This window comes from Caloenas nicobarica, chromosome 11 (assembly GCF_036013445.1).
Source record: "Caloenas nicobarica isolate bCalNic1 chromosome 11, bCalNic1.hap1, whole genome shotgun sequence".
Classification (NCBI taxonomy): Eukaryota; Metazoa; Chordata; class Aves; order Columbiformes; family Columbidae; genus Caloenas; species Caloenas nicobarica.
The window spans coordinates 3,246,850-3,263,809 of record NC_088255.1 but is presented as its reverse complement, the minus strand read 5'-3'; the positions used below and the strand labels follow the sequence as shown (position 1 = coordinate 3,263,809).

General features: G+C 42.3%; 1 protein-coding gene across 2 annotated transcripts in view; it reads right to left on the bottom strand.

Annotated features, from left to right (window-relative positions):
• Positions 1–1,085: 1,085 nt before the first annotated feature.
• Positions 1,086–16,960, bottom strand: part of FAM120A (family with sequence similarity 120 member A) — a 55,400-nt gene continuing 39,525 nt past the window's right edge. Inside the window, exons 13-18 of one of the 2 annotated variants that reach the window (XM_065642301.1) lie at positions 13,764–13,973; positions 12,419–12,602; positions 11,433–11,570; positions 9,826–9,967; positions 4,858–4,954; positions 1,086–2,094 (exon numbers count right to left, since the gene is read on the bottom strand). In XM_065642301.1, coding sequence (XP_065498373.1) covers positions 1,783–2,094; positions 4,858–4,954; positions 9,826–9,967; positions 11,433–11,570; positions 12,419–12,602; positions 13,764–13,973 — 1,083 coding nt within the window. In that variant the 3' untranslated portion in view covers positions 1,086–1,782. The remainder of the gene's footprint in view (positions 2,095–4,857; positions 4,955–9,825; positions 9,968–11,432; positions 11,571–12,418; positions 12,603–13,763; positions 13,974–16,960) is intronic. The other variant, XM_065642302.1, reaches the window with a different exon arrangement.

Genomic DNA, 16,960 nt, shown 5'->3' with positions numbered 1-16,960 from the left:
GTAAGAAGGACAAAGCGTTACTGCAACCGAGCAGGTCCCCGACAGCGGCAGAGTGTGAAGGTCGCATTTTCCTTCTCCGCCTTTCGGGAGGACATCACGTAGTCGGCTAACTCAATCACTTCATTTGGGCATAGGAAAACTTTTATTTACAACATGTTAATTAAAAAAATAGTTGACAAAAAAGGCATACAGTATTTTATACTAAAAGAATAAAGATTTTTATTAAGCACTGTAAGTTGCATTCAATAGCCTTCAAATACACCACACCACAATCCATCTACAACCAACCAAACCCAACAGTAGTTCATTCTTGCACAATCCATGAGTTGGGGCAGAACTCCCTTCAACTTACATTAAGATACCTACTTAGCTCTTGCGGGCAGGGAACGGGGAATTACACCTCATTTCTGATCACTAATGTGTGATGAAGAGCATCAGGAGAATTATATGAAAACGAATATAAAGAAATGATTCTGATTTTGAAGTACATTAAGTTTGGAAACACTAACAAAAACATCAAAATGATACAGGTATATTTGCTTATACTAAATTCTTGATGGGAAAGTTCTCAAGAACAAGCCATTTGTTTCCTGCTACAGAAGGGGGGTACTTTTTTTTTTTTTGAAGATCAAAGCTTTTTTTTTTGTTTTTCACAGAATTTCATATTTGCTAATATGAAGGCATAAAACAGCAACAGAGAACAATAATGCATACAGCAATGAGTACACCAGGGTAACGTTGATATTCAAAACGGCTAGATAATTTTTTTTTTTAAGTTTTAGAATAAATGCAACAGAGGTCAATAATCACAAAATTTTAAGGTTAGAGCAAGATCAGTCAATGACTAAACATAGTTAACATCTTTTATAGGACTATTACTGATTATTAGCTTTTTGTTTTGCAAATGGGCACAGTACTTGTAAGAATGGAAGAAAGAGGACAATAACATGCATAATATTAACTACACACTTTAAAAATTATGAACCATGCAGAAGTTTAGCTCAAATAGTAGTACTAATGGTCTACGTCTGATTCAAAACCACATAGTTCATTGATCACGGATGCATGGTATTAGTCACAAAAAGTTTCAGAACACATTGTGTTTATTTTGAAAGGTCATTTGCATCTTCTATTATTTCAAGTTTATCTCCATTTAACTTGCTTGTAAAGTATGTATGATGTATATTTAAAATCAGCAGAACTGCAATATTACTCTATAATTTTTAGTTTCGATAGTTTGCACATTTTAACACAAAAGAACCACATCAACGGTGATGAAATTCAAGAAAGAAAAAACTGTGGTTGTGCCTTTTTCCCCCCATAATCATGAAATCAAAGCCTTAAAGAAAGCTTTATTGTGACACAGTAATGCAAAATCAAATATAATGGCATACATATGGTGCCAAGTACTAAAAATTATATTTTAAGCTATATATACTTAAAGACTGCCAAAATTTGTTTTCTTTATATTTCAAAAAAACAAAACTACAAGCTTTTGTCATAACCAGTTTAAACTTTATGTATACTTCATTTTAAGTGCGGGAGTCAAATGCTCTTCATTCTCTTTCTTTTTTGTTTTATTGTAGCATTTTGACTACAACTGGTTAAAACTAAAAATGTGTTGTTTAAATCTCTGACATCAAAGAGGGATCCGAATTTCCAAAGTCCTCATTTTTCTCTTACGGAAAGGAAAAAATGTACGTAACTGTAGGCTCTCTTTCTTTCCAGATATTCCTAATCCTGACCCTTCCCAACATCCTTCACCCTCTATAAAAAATAAGTTTACTCTTCTTTTTTTAAGACAGTGGCCTCAAGAGTATCATCTTTATGGCAAACACTGTCTGCATTTAGTGCATTTAAGTGAGGATTTGTATTGCACATTTTAGAGTCATTACTCAAGGCACTTTCAGACTGATTGGAAGCCCTGATGTCTCCTGTATTCCCATTCATCTGGGAAGCTGGTTTTTCCTCATTCACAACTCCGTTTTCAGCCAGGGATCCATCTGAAGACACAACTGAGGATTTAGATTCCTCTGATTTTGACTTAAGTTCTTTGGCTACTTCTTCTGCTGAAGCAGCGTAAGGAGGTTTGCCCTATTTTTTAAAAAAAGAAGAAAATTACTGAAGAGCCACCGCTATATATTTACAATCTGTTACAAAGACACTAGTAAGGCAGCATGCAGTGCGCAGAAGTATTGCAAGTGAATACCGAATATGATGTACTGCTGGAATAAGAGGCTGCATAAGAAAATAAAGAGCAGAGGTGAGAGAGAATTTCCAGGATTTCTGATGCCTTCTAGCCAGGCCTGCTGAGGTTCTGGGGGTAAAACTCCCTTTCTAACCTGGATGCTCCAGTTATTGCACAATGCAAGAGCTACATCAATGCCTGGACACCCCCAAACTGAGAATCAATATACAGCTTAACTCTGCTTCTTGGTTCATATATGTTATAATTTAATGATATGATTACACGTTATTCAAATACAAACAAAACCTTTTTTTCAGACAATTTTTAAGGAAGTGCAAAAGTACCACGCAATATTATCTATAACCTAAATGCTTCTGAGATTAGGAAAGTGACTTCATACGGAAAGCATATAGTAGAATCTTACAAGGCTGAGTATAGCAATAAAAGCAGATTTATGCAGCATTAGAACGTTATCTAGTTTTTAAGCATCTGCAACAGTGAATCTTAGCGATCCAGAAACATAATAAGCCTTAAGCAACAGAACAAAATAAGGAGGTTGGGTTGCCAAGAAGCAACGTTCTGATCTGTCGCGCTGTTCACAAAGTCAAGTACTAAGAAATTACTTAAGACACAGACATCTCACACACCTCAAACAACAGCAAACAGCTTCAGAGTGTAATCATCTTAACTTTGACACGCTAGAAACTGCATGGTTAGTACTTTTCTGAATTGTTAGAAGACTTTGCAGGTCAGAACTGCTGTTCTCTAACATCAGCATCACAAACCTTGTCATCCAGATCATCGCAAAAAATTCTGCAGTTACATTGCATGCGTATATGACCAGCATTGAGGACAGTGAGTACATACCACGTGTGGCTGTGTATTTCTTTACAGGCTTTACTAAGGTTTTAGAGTAAACAGATGCTTTTGTTTCTTCCCAGATCAAGAGCGAAAGCTCTTTTCTTGTGGAAAAAACAAGCTTGTCTTACATCGGGTAACTACCAACTGCTTATTTGGGTCAGGTTCTCCAGCCTGTGTCGCCTCCCAGCGAGCGTCAGTAAAGCCGCTGCCCGGAGGACCTCGTGTGGTGTAAATTCGCATGTCTGAACCTCTGTCCGTCAGTCTGTCAGACAGGGAACTGCACTGGCACCAGTTACTCTGAACTGGTATCAACATCTACTTGTTAGGCATTCAGTTTCCCAAGCTCTACCTGCCACGTGCATTTTAATTCACTTTTTTTTTTTCTTTTTCTGTAAAAGGAACACACACTATTGTGACTGAAGCCCATAAAATCCAATGAGCTCAGGACCAGGCAACAGAAAATGCCACCATTTATCCTCCTGCTCCCTATACCTGGCAGAACTCTAGACCAAGATCCTTGTGGTTGCATTAGCTGATTGGGAAGTCCATACTGCACTAGCCTGTAAACTAGAGTGTTGTGAGTCAGGCACATGGCTTTATTACCTCAATTGCTCCCTGGCTTTTCTAACCTCTCCCAAATTACATATCATTAATAAAAATATGAATGCCCAGTCTCGCTGACTGTCTTTCAAGACTATCTATGATCCACCTACAGGTACTATCTGCATTTACATATGTAAACCCATAGTAAGCTCAGAAGATTTGGGAGCTCCTTCTCAGGGCTTCCTTTATTCATAGGTTAAGGTACTTGGAAATTAGGTACTATATAATCAACATAGTGGTTTCTCTTCTATTTAAAGTAAAAGATGTAAAGCTTTAAATACATAGGTACATTTGTAGACATATATAATCTGTGTACACAGAAATTTAACAAGGAAGAGAAATATTTGAATGTTCACACCTAGAACACAGCAAGTTTTATTTGAAGTTAGTAGTTGCTTCGTTATTCACTGGAGAATGTCCCTTCTCTGACTGACACCTGCAATCACCCCCTGCTCTTATATACTAATGTCTCCATGGCAAATTGCAGATCCATACAATATATTTACTGTGAACGTTTCTCACCTATTTACTCATCTATTACCATTGGGACTTGCATCAACATTCAAAACTGCACAGCAGCAAGAACAACGGAAAAGGGAGGAAAACATAACTGCAGCAACCGGCATTTAATACAGAACAGCAGTTTTGCTTCAGCTATATTTAAAGGATACATGGAAAAGACAAAAGCCATGATCCACAGATGTTTCGTATGTTGTCACCAAAAACAAACCTGTGCTCGTGGGGGCAAAGGTTGGTCTGTTTTTTCTTAGAAATTTGGAGTAATTTGTTAGATTTGGAGCTGTGCAGCAGCAAAGATGCTCCTACTACTATGAATTTTTCTTCATGAGTTTGGACTGTGGTCCCAGGAAAGAAACTGGGAAAGAATAGAGGTGGGAACAGAAATGGCTGATTTGTTTCAGCTTTGTGTTTCTCCCATTTTCCTCAATTTTCTTCTATTCCCATGGCTGGTTAGAGCTGTGTAGGCACAGCCTTCGTATCAAAATGAATTCTTCCATGTCTGTCTTTATAACCGAGATGCAACACTAGCCTGACCCCCATCACCGGCTTCAACAGGTGGGCAAGATCGCTCTAAGAAACACTTCTATCTTTCCAAGTTGTGCTTGTCAGCATTAGCTGGTCGGGAAGTCCGTACCGCACTAGCCTGTAAACTAGAGTGTTTTGAGTCAGGCACATGGCTTTATTACCTGAATTGCTCCCTGGCTTTTATAACCTCTCCCATAGTACCTTCCGCCTCTTCCAAAAGTTCTTATCACTGGAGTGGAAATAACTCCTCTAGGACGCCTGTAAGTTTGGAGGAAAAGGAAGAAAGAAAAATACATATCAGCTTTTTTAAAAAACACTTTAAGTTGTATTTTTCTGGAAGATTTTTTCCTAGCTTTACTGTCTAGTGACTAACATTTACATTGCTTTAAAGAAGCAATGTGATTAACTAAATCAGAATTACAGGATTCTACTGCTTGCAAATATATGTAACCTATGAAACCTTTTGGTTTTGGAGCAATAAAATGACTATTTCTATATGTCACTTATAGAGAACAGTAAATTAGTACTTTCAAGCTTTGCAGAAACATTTTTGAAGTGTCAAATTATCCTTAACGGCACTTTAAAAACAGAGCTGAAAATATGCTCACCTTAAAAAAATGTACAATTTGAACCATTTATAAGGCTATTTATCTCATTTGATAACATTTCCCATGTATAAACACTCTAGACAGACAAAATCAGGTAAAAGAAAAGAAGGCAAAATACAGAATTGCTTCAGTTTTGATGGGAGAATACAAAATCATCTGAGAACCTGAGGGGGGAAAAAAAGAGGCTTCAGCCATATCTGACATGTAGCAATTGATCAGTTTGGGTGCTTGCAAACAGAGGCTCCCAACCAGGACACATCAGGCAGTGGCTTTTTGATTTCAGTGAAGATCAGATCAGAACAAACTTACACTCAGCTAAAACTATTTAAAATGCCATCTATTGCAGAAACTCAACTTCCTTATCGTGATGTCGAGGACTACCTCTCACCTCCAGACTCTTCTCTGCTAGGAATAAACAATTTCCCTACTTTTCCTCCAAATCCCCTGCCGATCATGGGCAGACCGACCCCCCTGAGGCCGGGAGAGGCAGCAGATGCTGCTCAGCCCCGTTCGGAGCCGCATGGGCTGCATCCAGCCCAGTTTGCCAGTCTGGCAACAAACGGCAGCTGCAATTCAACCAGATCCCATTTTCACAGAATCATGGAATGTCCTGAGCTGGAAGGGACCCACCAGGATCATGGAGTCCAACTCCTGTCCCTGCACAGGACAACCCCACAGGTCACCCTGTGTGTCTGAGGACGTTGTCCAGTCTCTTCTTGAACACTGTCAGGTTGGGGCCGTGACACCTCCCTGGGGAGCCTGTTCCAGTGTCCAGCACCTCTGGGTGAAGAACCTTTTCCTCATGTCCAACTGCCCCTCCCCGGCACATGTTCCTGCCATTCCCTGGGGTCTGTCCCTGTCACAGAGAGAAGAGCTCAGCCCTGCCCCTCCTGCTCCCCTGCTGAAGCTGCAGCCCCATGAGCTCTGCCCTCAGTCTGCTCTGCTCCAGCTGAACAAACCCAGGGGCTTCAGCCGCTCCTCACACGGCCTCCCCTCCAAACCTTCACCAGCTTCGCAGCCTCCTCTGGGCACTCTCCAGCAGCTTTCTCTCCTTTTCCCCTGTGTCCCCAGCCCTGCACACAGTGGATGCTCCAGGACAATCCCCTCCCTGCCCGGCTGGCCGTGCTGTGCTGGATGCACCAGGACACAGGTCCCTCTTGGCTCCAGGGACACTGGTGGTTCATGTTCAACTTGCTGTCAACCAGAACCCCCAGATCCCTCTCTGCAGAGCTGCTCTCCAGCATCTCGTCCCCCAGTCTGTCTGCACAGCCGGGGTTGCTGTGTCCCAGCTGCAAAATCGGGCACTTGCTCAGGTTGAACTCCATGCGGTTGGTGATTGCCCAGTTCTCCCATTTGTCCAGATCCCTCTGCAGGGCCTCTCTGCCCTCCAGAGTGTCAAGAGCTCCCCCCAATTTTGTGTCACCAGCAAACTTGCTAAGCAATCCCTCAAGTCCTGAGCCTAACTAATTTATAAAGACATTGAAGAGCGCTGGCCCTAAGATGGATCCCTGTGGAACCCCATGCCTGACCATTCCCACACACCAGCAAGGTCCCTGCGAGCTCTACAAAACCTGCCAGAGATTTCTGTAGCTCCTTCTCCCTCTGCTGCTGTGCTGCAAAAACAGAGTCATGCTGAACCAGCTGCTCTGAGCCGCGCGGCTCTTCTCACACACACTGCAAATTCCCACACTAGGCAGTAAGAAATTAAATAGTGGGATTTAAAAACAACAGCAAAGAATAAAAGGAGGAAAAAGCTGTGCTTTATATTTGAATAACTCTCACTGCGTTCTTTCCAAAGATTTTAGCAGAGCTTACCTATCCCATTTGCTCATTTTTTTACAAGGTGAATGCGTACCCTTCAGGGATCTGAGTAAGATTTTTCCTACTCACAAAATGACACTAAACATGTTGACGGATCAAAGCCAATAAAAAGCAGCCGGTATAACTTTACACAATAGGAACATCCAAGCTCAGTGTTGCACAGAGACATGAGACAATGGTGTAAAGAAGCCTGACATTATTCCTCCCACTGAAACAGAAAAAATGAAAGAGAAGCATGCAGGACTAGGTGATACACTGCAGATGATGTACTGTGCAGCTTCCCCGTAGTGTTCTCTAGTATGAAACAGCATCTGCCAACAAGGACTCCAGTCTTTCCAATATCTGCCTTTGGACAGAACACTGACAATGGCATGTTCTCCTACTAGGTTTTCTTTTTAGCATCAACTGATACAACAAGCAGATAAGCTGCCTGTGGTATTTTTTCCCTCTGACTAATTCTAGTAGCTTTAAAAGAGTTTAACATCAGTTATTATTTGATGGAGAGAAGAAGGTCTGGCACTGACAGTGTTCCTGTCTTTTTGAGGTGACAACTTGCACCCAAATTGAACTGCCCAAACACAGTAGCTCTGACAAAAAGAAAATGTCAGATATTTTATCTCCTAACTCCAAAGCTACTTCTGGAGAATAGTATTTCTCTGTTGTAAAGGTACTTGCACGAGCAGTAACACTCTTTCGGTGATTTGACCACTTCCCAGGTAAGGAAGGCTCTCAATTTAGAACTTGCCAGTGTTAGCTCCTGGCTACTGATGTTTTTGCATGAAGTCATTTACTTGCTTCTTCAGAAAACGCTGCTCTGTGAAGGACATCTCAATGGGACATATCAACGTCAGCCAGGCCTGAGCCGGAGGGTGTCTCCAGATCATGGCCCAGGGTGCCTCACTGCGGCAGTGGTACGAGTACGACGCTACAAATGACCTGGAGGTTTTCCACAAACAGTGCTGCAGTCGGCACATCTCACTGAAGAAGAGTAACAAGCTCTGTTTAACCCATATTCTGGTTTTCATGAGGATCCACAAACAGAAGAACTTCTAACCACAAGCTAACTTCATTTAAATGGTGAAAAATGTTATTTTGTCCACTGAAACTGAGGGGTAAGCTTACAACAGCCGAAGGAGCCTTGTGTCTCATCACACACCTCAGCTTATTCCACAGCTCTCCAGCTGCTGCTCTGGTCCCACAGACCCCACCAGCCCGCACAGATGGCTCAGTTGTCTGAAGATCTAAACCTGCACTCAATGCCCATCTAACCCCTCTGCAGTGCTGGTCCAGCTCTGTCCTCAGCACAGGACACACATGGACCTGCTGGAGAGGGGCCAGAGGAGCCACAGGAATGATCCGAGGCTGGAACAGCTCTGCTGGGAGGACAGGCTGAGAGAGTTGGGGTGCTCAGCTGGAGAAGAGAAGCTTCGGGGACACCTTATTGTGCCTTTCCGTACTTAAAAGGGGCCCATAAGAAAGGGGGGGGGACACTTTTCAGCAGGGTCTGTTGTGATAGGACAAGGAGTGATGGTTTTAAACTAAAGGAAGGAGATTCAGGCTGGACATGAGGAAGGAATTGTTGGCCCTGAGGGTGGTGAGAGCCTGGCCCAGGTTGGCCAGAGAGGTGGTGGCTGAACCATCCCTGGAGACATCCCAGGCCAGGCTGGACGGGGCTCTGAGCAACCTGAGCTGGTGCAGATGTCCCTGCTCAGGGCAGGGGGGGCACTGGGGGAGCTGGGAAGGTCCCTACTAGCCCAGACTATGCTATGATTTTATGATTTAGCAACCAAATCTCATTCTAGAGAATACAATGTTCTCAACTAAATATGCTCCCCTGAAATGTCACCTCTGCTCTTACACCGATGCTGTTTCCTGCTGCTGAACTTTTAAATCTTTGTTTCTGCCATTCCCACCTCTCCCCGTCCCCACACCAGCAGCTCTCTCTTCTCTGCTCCCATTCAGGGCTTCAGATCCCACCATCTCCTCACAGCTGTTCCACCAGCTCTTGCTGACTTTAGCACTATGCTTTATAGTGCACGTTTGACAGAACCATTACGACTATGGAAAAAATTTAATCTGAAAAGTAAAGGACTAGATATTTTTGCAACAAAGGATTTATTTTTCAGAAAAGTTGTGCACCTGTAATTTCAGTTGTAGTGAAATGAAGTAGAACAACTGAAGAAATCACTAATGGTTTAGGCACATCTCCCATCATGACTGTAGCAAAGAACTATTAAAACTAGAAATGTCCTTCAGGTGTTTTCTGCTTTACAGAAGAATTACATGATGAAGTTATTACAAATTTTACTGTATTTCTTAATAAATGTTCTACCACGACACAGGAAGTAATTGAGTGTTGTGATAGTTTTGATAAGCTATAACATATTTCTTGATTTCATGTAAGAGAAAACCCCCAAGTCATTTCTTCATGCAAAACCATCCAGTGCGTGTGTGTATATCTATCAGAGTATAAATCTTATTTGCATATTAAAATGCTTATACTCACCTGAATAACTGACTAAGAACATCTTAAAATGAACATAAATGCTTTTCTTGAATACTCAAGTGGGTATAATTTACCTAATGTGTCCTAAAATGTGTTGTATGTAATTCCTAATGCCTCCAGACTTCTCCCCATTTTACATTTTTCCCCAATCATTCAATTCCACGTGAAAAGCATGTTCAAGAGGTTGCACTTACCCTCTGGCGGGTCCTCCCACAGACACGACCTGCAGGGGAAAGGGTCCTCTGCCCCCTCGCCCGCGTCTGCTTCCAGCCCAGTGGCCGACTACAGTGCCGGCAATTTCAAGTTTCCCTCCCTGAGAAGGAATAGGTTGGACTCCTGCACAGAAAAGCAAAACCAAACCTTGATCTTCACAATCATCACATTAAAGTTACGAATGAACGGAAAACTGGTTTGCCCAGATTTTATCAGATATACGGTGTCCTCTTTTGATACTGGGAGATGATTTCTCATTTTGCAGTCTTTCAGAAGTTTTCTAACTCCAAGAGTCTTTCTTTCCCCCCCCTTTTAAAAAAATAGATACAAATTCTGAAAAGAGAAATGATCTTACATGAGTACTTCAGTTTCAGTAACTAAAAATGTACTTTAGATAAGCATTAAAAAACTGAAGTGAAATTTTATAAGCGATCTAAAGTTTTTTTTTTCCTGCATTCCTAATGAAGAAGTTATTTTTGCAGGTTCAAAGGCACCTTTGAATGAACACCAAATATCAGCATAAGACGCACAGATTACGATTGCTATAAACAACTTGCTAGGCAGAATTATCTGTACTAAGTTGTTACGAAAATATAGCATTTAAACTGATCTGAGTCTAAAATGTAGTTTTAGCCTTCCCCTACCAAGAAAGCAGCTAAAATGGGAACTGTCTAAAAGACGAACGTATCTCCTATTCAAGTTGCTCATATCTTTACACGTCTGCCCTTAGAAATCAACACTGGGGCGTAACATCTATTTCAAGAAATCTAGGTTAAGCGCAACTGAGCCAGATGTTACTGGTAAGACCATCAGCACTGAAAGGGTTACAAAACACAGCATTTATGCAGCCGCGATTAGTCGTCAAACATTAATATGCTAAGAACTAAATTACTGATTAAATTCAAAAAGGTTCATACGTCCCTGTACAAGACTTTCAGCTTCAAATGCACATTGTTGACAGGGGCAAAGTTATTCACACAAGGAAGCATTAGAGGTATGTTCGCTCTTAGGATAAAAGCTCAGAGGCCAGAAAGAACAGCTAAATATACGGAAAAATGTTACCCTGAACGGGGAATTGGAATTATCAGGTTTCCGTTGTCCCGCCTTGTACAGGAGATGAGCAATGGGCACACAGGTGGGTAAGTAAATCTCACGCCTGTGTCCACGCCGACACTGATGCCAGTGAAGAACAGGTCAGCAGAAACCCCAAAGTCAGCCAGTTCTACGGTGGGTTGTTTTTGCCAAAAGCTCAACTGCCCCCAAATTTCACAAAATAACTGTTCATACATTCCAGCCAAGTTCAGCTGATTACAGATTCCACCCTGGTGTTTGGAAGCACGGGAGACAGAGGCTCTCGTTGGGTTTTGGGGCTGTCCTGTGTTTGCAGGAGGGTTTCTAGGCGTGAGAGCTGGTGGCAGGGGCCGCGGTGGGACCTGGGAGCAGAGGGGACAGCGGCCACGCGGGCTGGAGAGGACAGCTCAGACAGGGAGGAGGAGACCGGCAGGCAGTAGGAAAGCCTCAGACCAAACCGTAAAGTGAAGAAAGCCGTTGCCAGAAGCTCTAAGAAAAGGGTTTTGGGTATAATTACCGCCCTGAAACTTGCTAGTCCTGTTGCTGTCATTGCCAGAGAAGGCTCCGGAGTGTCCTGCCGCTGCCGCCACCCGGAAGGCCCGGTAAGCGCCTGTGGCTACTGTTTCCCCATAAGGGCCTCCGAAGCCATAGACTCCTGTTAGACCCAGGGTAAAGAAAGACAGGGGAAAAGCTGTGAGGGGGGCAGGCATCGGGCCGGCCCCGAGCAGAGGTGCTGCCGCCTCCCGCCATCCTCCCGCAGCGCCCCGGGAGGCGGCAGGGCCGGCCAAAGAGCCGGGCTGGGCTGCCAGCGGGCACCCCGGCTTCCACGGCAGCACCGGCACCGCAAGGCTTGCGACAAGTTTTGGCGGTGAGCTCCAATGGCTACAGTTGTGGCACCCCAAGGATGTCTCACTCCCCATGTCCGGTATCAATACACCCATGGGCCTTGGAACCAGAGAGGTTTTCAGAAAGGGAATCATTCTAGAAACAGCCTGGAATGGTTGCAGTCGTATTTACACTCCAGGGTGCCAACGGTTAAACGACTGTAGCAAAATACGGAGGGGTGGGGAGGAAGAAAGGTTGTCTTCAAATCTGAGAGTTAAACTGTGTCCATTAATTTAGGCATTCTTAATATTTATAAATATACACGTTTTAAAGCAATGTACAGTGCAAATAAGAGCCTCTTCATATCATCCAGTGTTGATCCATTCCTCTTTTTTTCTTTTTCATACAATAGTGGTAAAAATATTTTGATCTGGCACAGTTACTAAAAATCCTGAAAGAAATACGCAGCAATCCAACACATTCTATACTGCTAGGCTGCGGCTAATAAAAGTAACAACAAAATACAGTGACTGGCACATGCCAACACATGTCAACCACTTGTTTTTACATATTTTTCCTATGAAGTTGAACAGGCAAACCAGTTCATAGTTTGGGGAATGTGAAGGATGAAGTAACGCTTGAGAGTGCCGTGTTTCGCAGCGCTGCGCCGTCACTTACCAGCAAAGCCTCTCCCCCTGCCCTGAGGTGGTGGGACTGGCCCAAAGTGTCGAGGATACATAGAAGCTGGATAGAAAGGCATGGCAGGTGGCGGTGGGAAAGGGAGAGGATGGTTCTGCCTGGAGAAATTTAATCCTTCTAGGATGCTCTGACGCATCTTTTCAACCTTGGCTGCCTGCTCAGCCTATGAATAAAGAGAAGGTCACAAGATGATGTTAGAATTCCGATTTCAATTGTATAAAAGCTCCATTTACACGACAAATTCAAAGGAAAAAGACAAATAATAGTATAGTAGGTAACTACTGCAAACAAAATCCATAAAGCTAGCTGGAAAATCACAGTAATCTGTCTCGCATACCTGCTAATAGTTCAATGACATTCCAATTGTTCACAAGAAAATCTTTACATATCAGTAGAGAGATAGGAGTCTAAATACTAAGACAGGTAAGGAGTCGGTAACACAGAAACAGTTTAAAAGTTAAAAAGGATTTTCCAGAAAGGAACTGAGAAACCTCCTTCTTTAAGAACATTTAATGCAGCCCTTTACTTTAAACAAAATAATAATCATAAACCTGGAGTGCAAAACAACATCTATGCAAACAAGCTAAAGCAATGCTGGAGGCTGACGAGCCTGAGAGGGACCACAGCCATCACCACAATTTAATCTATGACCAGTTTCCCCTGAGTCAGAAATAAGAAGTAGTAAACTGTGTTGTTAAGGTTTCATACCTCCCAAAAAGTTAATTAAAAAGTTTTGGTCATTCAAGTAAACTATTGATTTTTATCTGTTTCCTGGTTTTACAGTTAGATAATATCTTTGCATGATTTGGATAAAACAAAAAACTAATTCATTTGTATTTTAAGACGGTCGTAATAAATGTGAAAAGATTTTGAGCTTAAGGACCGTAAGAATGTATTCACAGTCTGTAAAATAAGTGAGAAACCATTAATTTTTGTCCCCTGTAAAACCACTGCAGGTTTGCCCTTTGCAACAGCCTTGCTAGCTTGACTCAAAAAGACAGTTTTTGAACAAATAAGCAGAGATTGTTTTCAATTCGGAGTCCTTCATGACATCACAACCGCATTCAAGTTTCCATTTCAAGAGATAAAAAAAACTAAATTAAAATTTACACCACTTACTTTTTCCAAATCTACCAAAATGCCACCTCGATAATCAACAAGAGATAGGAGCTGAATAGAGCTGAGAAATACCTATCAGCCATACACAGCAGATATTCCTTTTAAAAGCAGAGAGATGATGCGGGAGGTGAACAACTGACACAACAACCACACCAAACGCTTCTGAAAACCCGGCAGACGCGATGCTCTGTCTGACGCCACCCACCTGACCATCACAGAGGTCAATGAGCGGAACTTTCTCCCGGCTTGCTTTGATGAGCTTGGTCTGGAATAATTTTCCATCAAAATACATCCACGGACAGCAGTGCTCCCACGGAATCGGCTGGCCGCAAGCGTCGTTCGCAAAAAGCGCCATATCGACACCACTCATAAATAAAGCAGACAGCTGAATTCCTCGGGGATCGAGATTCTCAATCTGTTAAAAAAAAAAAAAAAGGTAAATTTATAAGATTATAACGAGATGTAATTCAAAGTTATTCCAATAGTTCCATTATTTTCAAAACTCTCGTAAACAGCAATTTCAAAAGGTTAGCCAGACTTTTCACACGCAATTGCCTGTGTGACCAGAGGAATGCACCGGACTCTATCGCCTGGATGAGCAAAACCGAAATGCTCGGGAAGGCACCTGTTCCCATCCAGCTGCTCCGGAGGCAAGACATAAACCAAAAAACTCTATTTTCTCAACAACAATGCACAGGAAATTATTTCTGATATTTTAATGTTTTAACTCAATTCATTATCAAGAAGTCGGTAAGAAGTTCTAAATAAAATACTCATCTTTCATTTGTGGCATGTAGTGTCCACAACACATCAGATATACCCTTTAGCTGCATTGAGATCAGTGATAAATATGCAGTACAGAGCTTTTCAAACAATGCTAAAGCATGTTACAGCAAAGAAAAGCTTTGAAGACACTTAAAGGAAACTAGTGGTAGAAAATGTAATTTAAAAATTTATTTCAAATAATCGTGTGCTTCTGAGATATTTTGTAGGAAGTTTCAGGAATGAGCTCAGTGTTAGCATTTTTCTTCCCACGTACCACATTTCCCTTCCAACTCCTTTATAATGGATTTTTTATTAGCTTGATTCAAAATTTTGCTGTTAGAATGCATCTCTTATTAATGAAGTAATGTTTATGCATACAACAGCTTTACTTAGGGTGCAGGATAGATGCAGAAGGTAGAATTAAATAGTGAATTATAGCTGGTGGTGGAAGCAAAATGGATTTGCTTGCAGCAAACGTATTTTTAGTTCTGGCATAAGAAAATATCACTACTAGTGTTCTCTAAAATACTTCTGAAAATATCAGCCCTTCCTTGGGAACATTTTTAAGACCCTGGTATTAAATTTTAAAATTAAACTAACTACATTACCTTCCTTATGCATAAGCAACCTTTAAGATCCCAAAGACTATCCAGATGGTTTCGCAGATATGCAGCTGGGTTCAAACTCAGCTGCTCTTTCTGTCTGACTTCAACAAAAAGAGAAGCAGCTGCTTCATATGGAGACAGTAACAACATCACATGAAATATTGCATCTTTCAGTTAACCAACATATTATAGAATTGATCCATATTACTCTTTGTAAATGATTTAAAAATCAACCTTGGAGAACAATTTATATTGAACAAAAATATTGTATGCTGTTTGTCACTTGCCTTGTCTCTGCCTTTCATTTTGGGTTGGAATAGAAAAATATTTTCTCTGGGAATTCCTTTCTTAGATCTCTAAGACCAGCAATTTTCACAGTAGGGTTTCTTCCTCTTTGCATCAAATCTTAAGACAAAGGCAAGACTTTGATAACTCTTACAGATACCTTTGCCAAAATCTCTGCCCTTGCACATTACTTGTTTATCATGGTGTATTTTGAAAACGGACATTGAAGACTAAGTGGCTGATGACACATCCTACAGAACTGCCATTTGAATTTCCACTGATACCCACAGGTACAAGCACTGCACTCCAGCAGAGCCTGGGGAAGATGCTTCAACTGAGCTCTTGGGGGTCTCACAAGGCTTTAGGAGTCTCTCTGCCACACTCTGCCGAGTCCAACATTTGTCACCTCTGAGGAGCTCCGTATAGTCCTGCACACAGTGGATAACTCATTCTAGTTCACCCCTTGGGCAGGAGTGGGCCACGCGCTTCCCTGAGGACAAAGTACCACTCTTCAAACAATGCAGAAAACTCTCATCTTCTCTGGAGTAGAATCCCCGGGGTTCCGAAAGGCCCCATAAGCACATGGGGCTTCCAGCAGGAAGGTCCAGTGAGCACCTTGAGAAAGAGTTCCAGCAAACACCTGAGAGGTTCTCCTGATGGACAACACCTACATTTAAGCTGCTTGTAAAGCATTAGCCACAACGAGGAGTACTCAAAAATGCTGTTCTCAGGAGTCTCATACGCTTCTGATCCTTGTCCGCAGTAACCCAGTCCTGAGTGCTGGGAGCACACACGCAGTCTGGCACCTCATCAGCTGTTCCTCACAGCTCTCTGCATCCTAGGTTTCTTCACATCTTTTTCAGCAATGAGGGAAGGGCCAAATATATGTCTTCCTGTGGGACTCTATTTATTCATTATTTTTGCTGTTGGCATTTATTCTTTGGTATATGGGAAGAGGATTCTGTTTTTCTGTTAACTCTGCCATCACCCATTGCTAACACATGAATTCTCTACTTGCTGTGTGACAAGTTCAAACAGATTCTGAAGTGGATTCAGTTGTTTTCTTCCCCTTACGTTTATTAGTACTGGTATGGCTAAGTGCTGGGCTCCCACGAGCAGATTGGTTTGGTTTATAGATTATAGATTTATAGACCAAGAAGTCCTTGCCAGGGTGCTACGTGCAGGAATGCAACCCAGATTCTGCTCGTCATCCACAGAAGAGAAATAGTCGCTTGCTGGCTTTGAAAATGCTCTTGCAGACTTGGTATTACTGGCAAAAAATATCCTTTTGAAAAGCCTAACAGCTGAAATCTGTGTGAGCTTAATGACCATTTCTTCAGAGAAGAGTGGTGCTGGGATTGCTGTGTTTGTCTGTCCCTCTGCAGTGTGTACCTGAGCGCACGAACAAACCCAGGGAGCCAGGACCTGCTGCTCCAGGCTGGTTTCACCAAGGACAGGACGTGTTCGGGCGCTGCTGGGAGTGGAGCTGGACACCAGACTTCCCCGAGCCCGAAAGCGCATCTGCCACGACTCCTTCAGCACGAGGTAGTGTCACCATCGGTGTCACCATCAGCATCTCAGCTCCTTCGCTGCGTGGATGGTCCAGCTGCACATTCCCCATAAATCCCCATACCTCCCATAGCTTCCAGCTATCAAACACACTATCTATCAGGCTTCAAATACATTATATAGAAAAAAAGTAGCTAAAATTTTTTCCACTCAGAAAAACATTTGCTTTAAAAAAAAA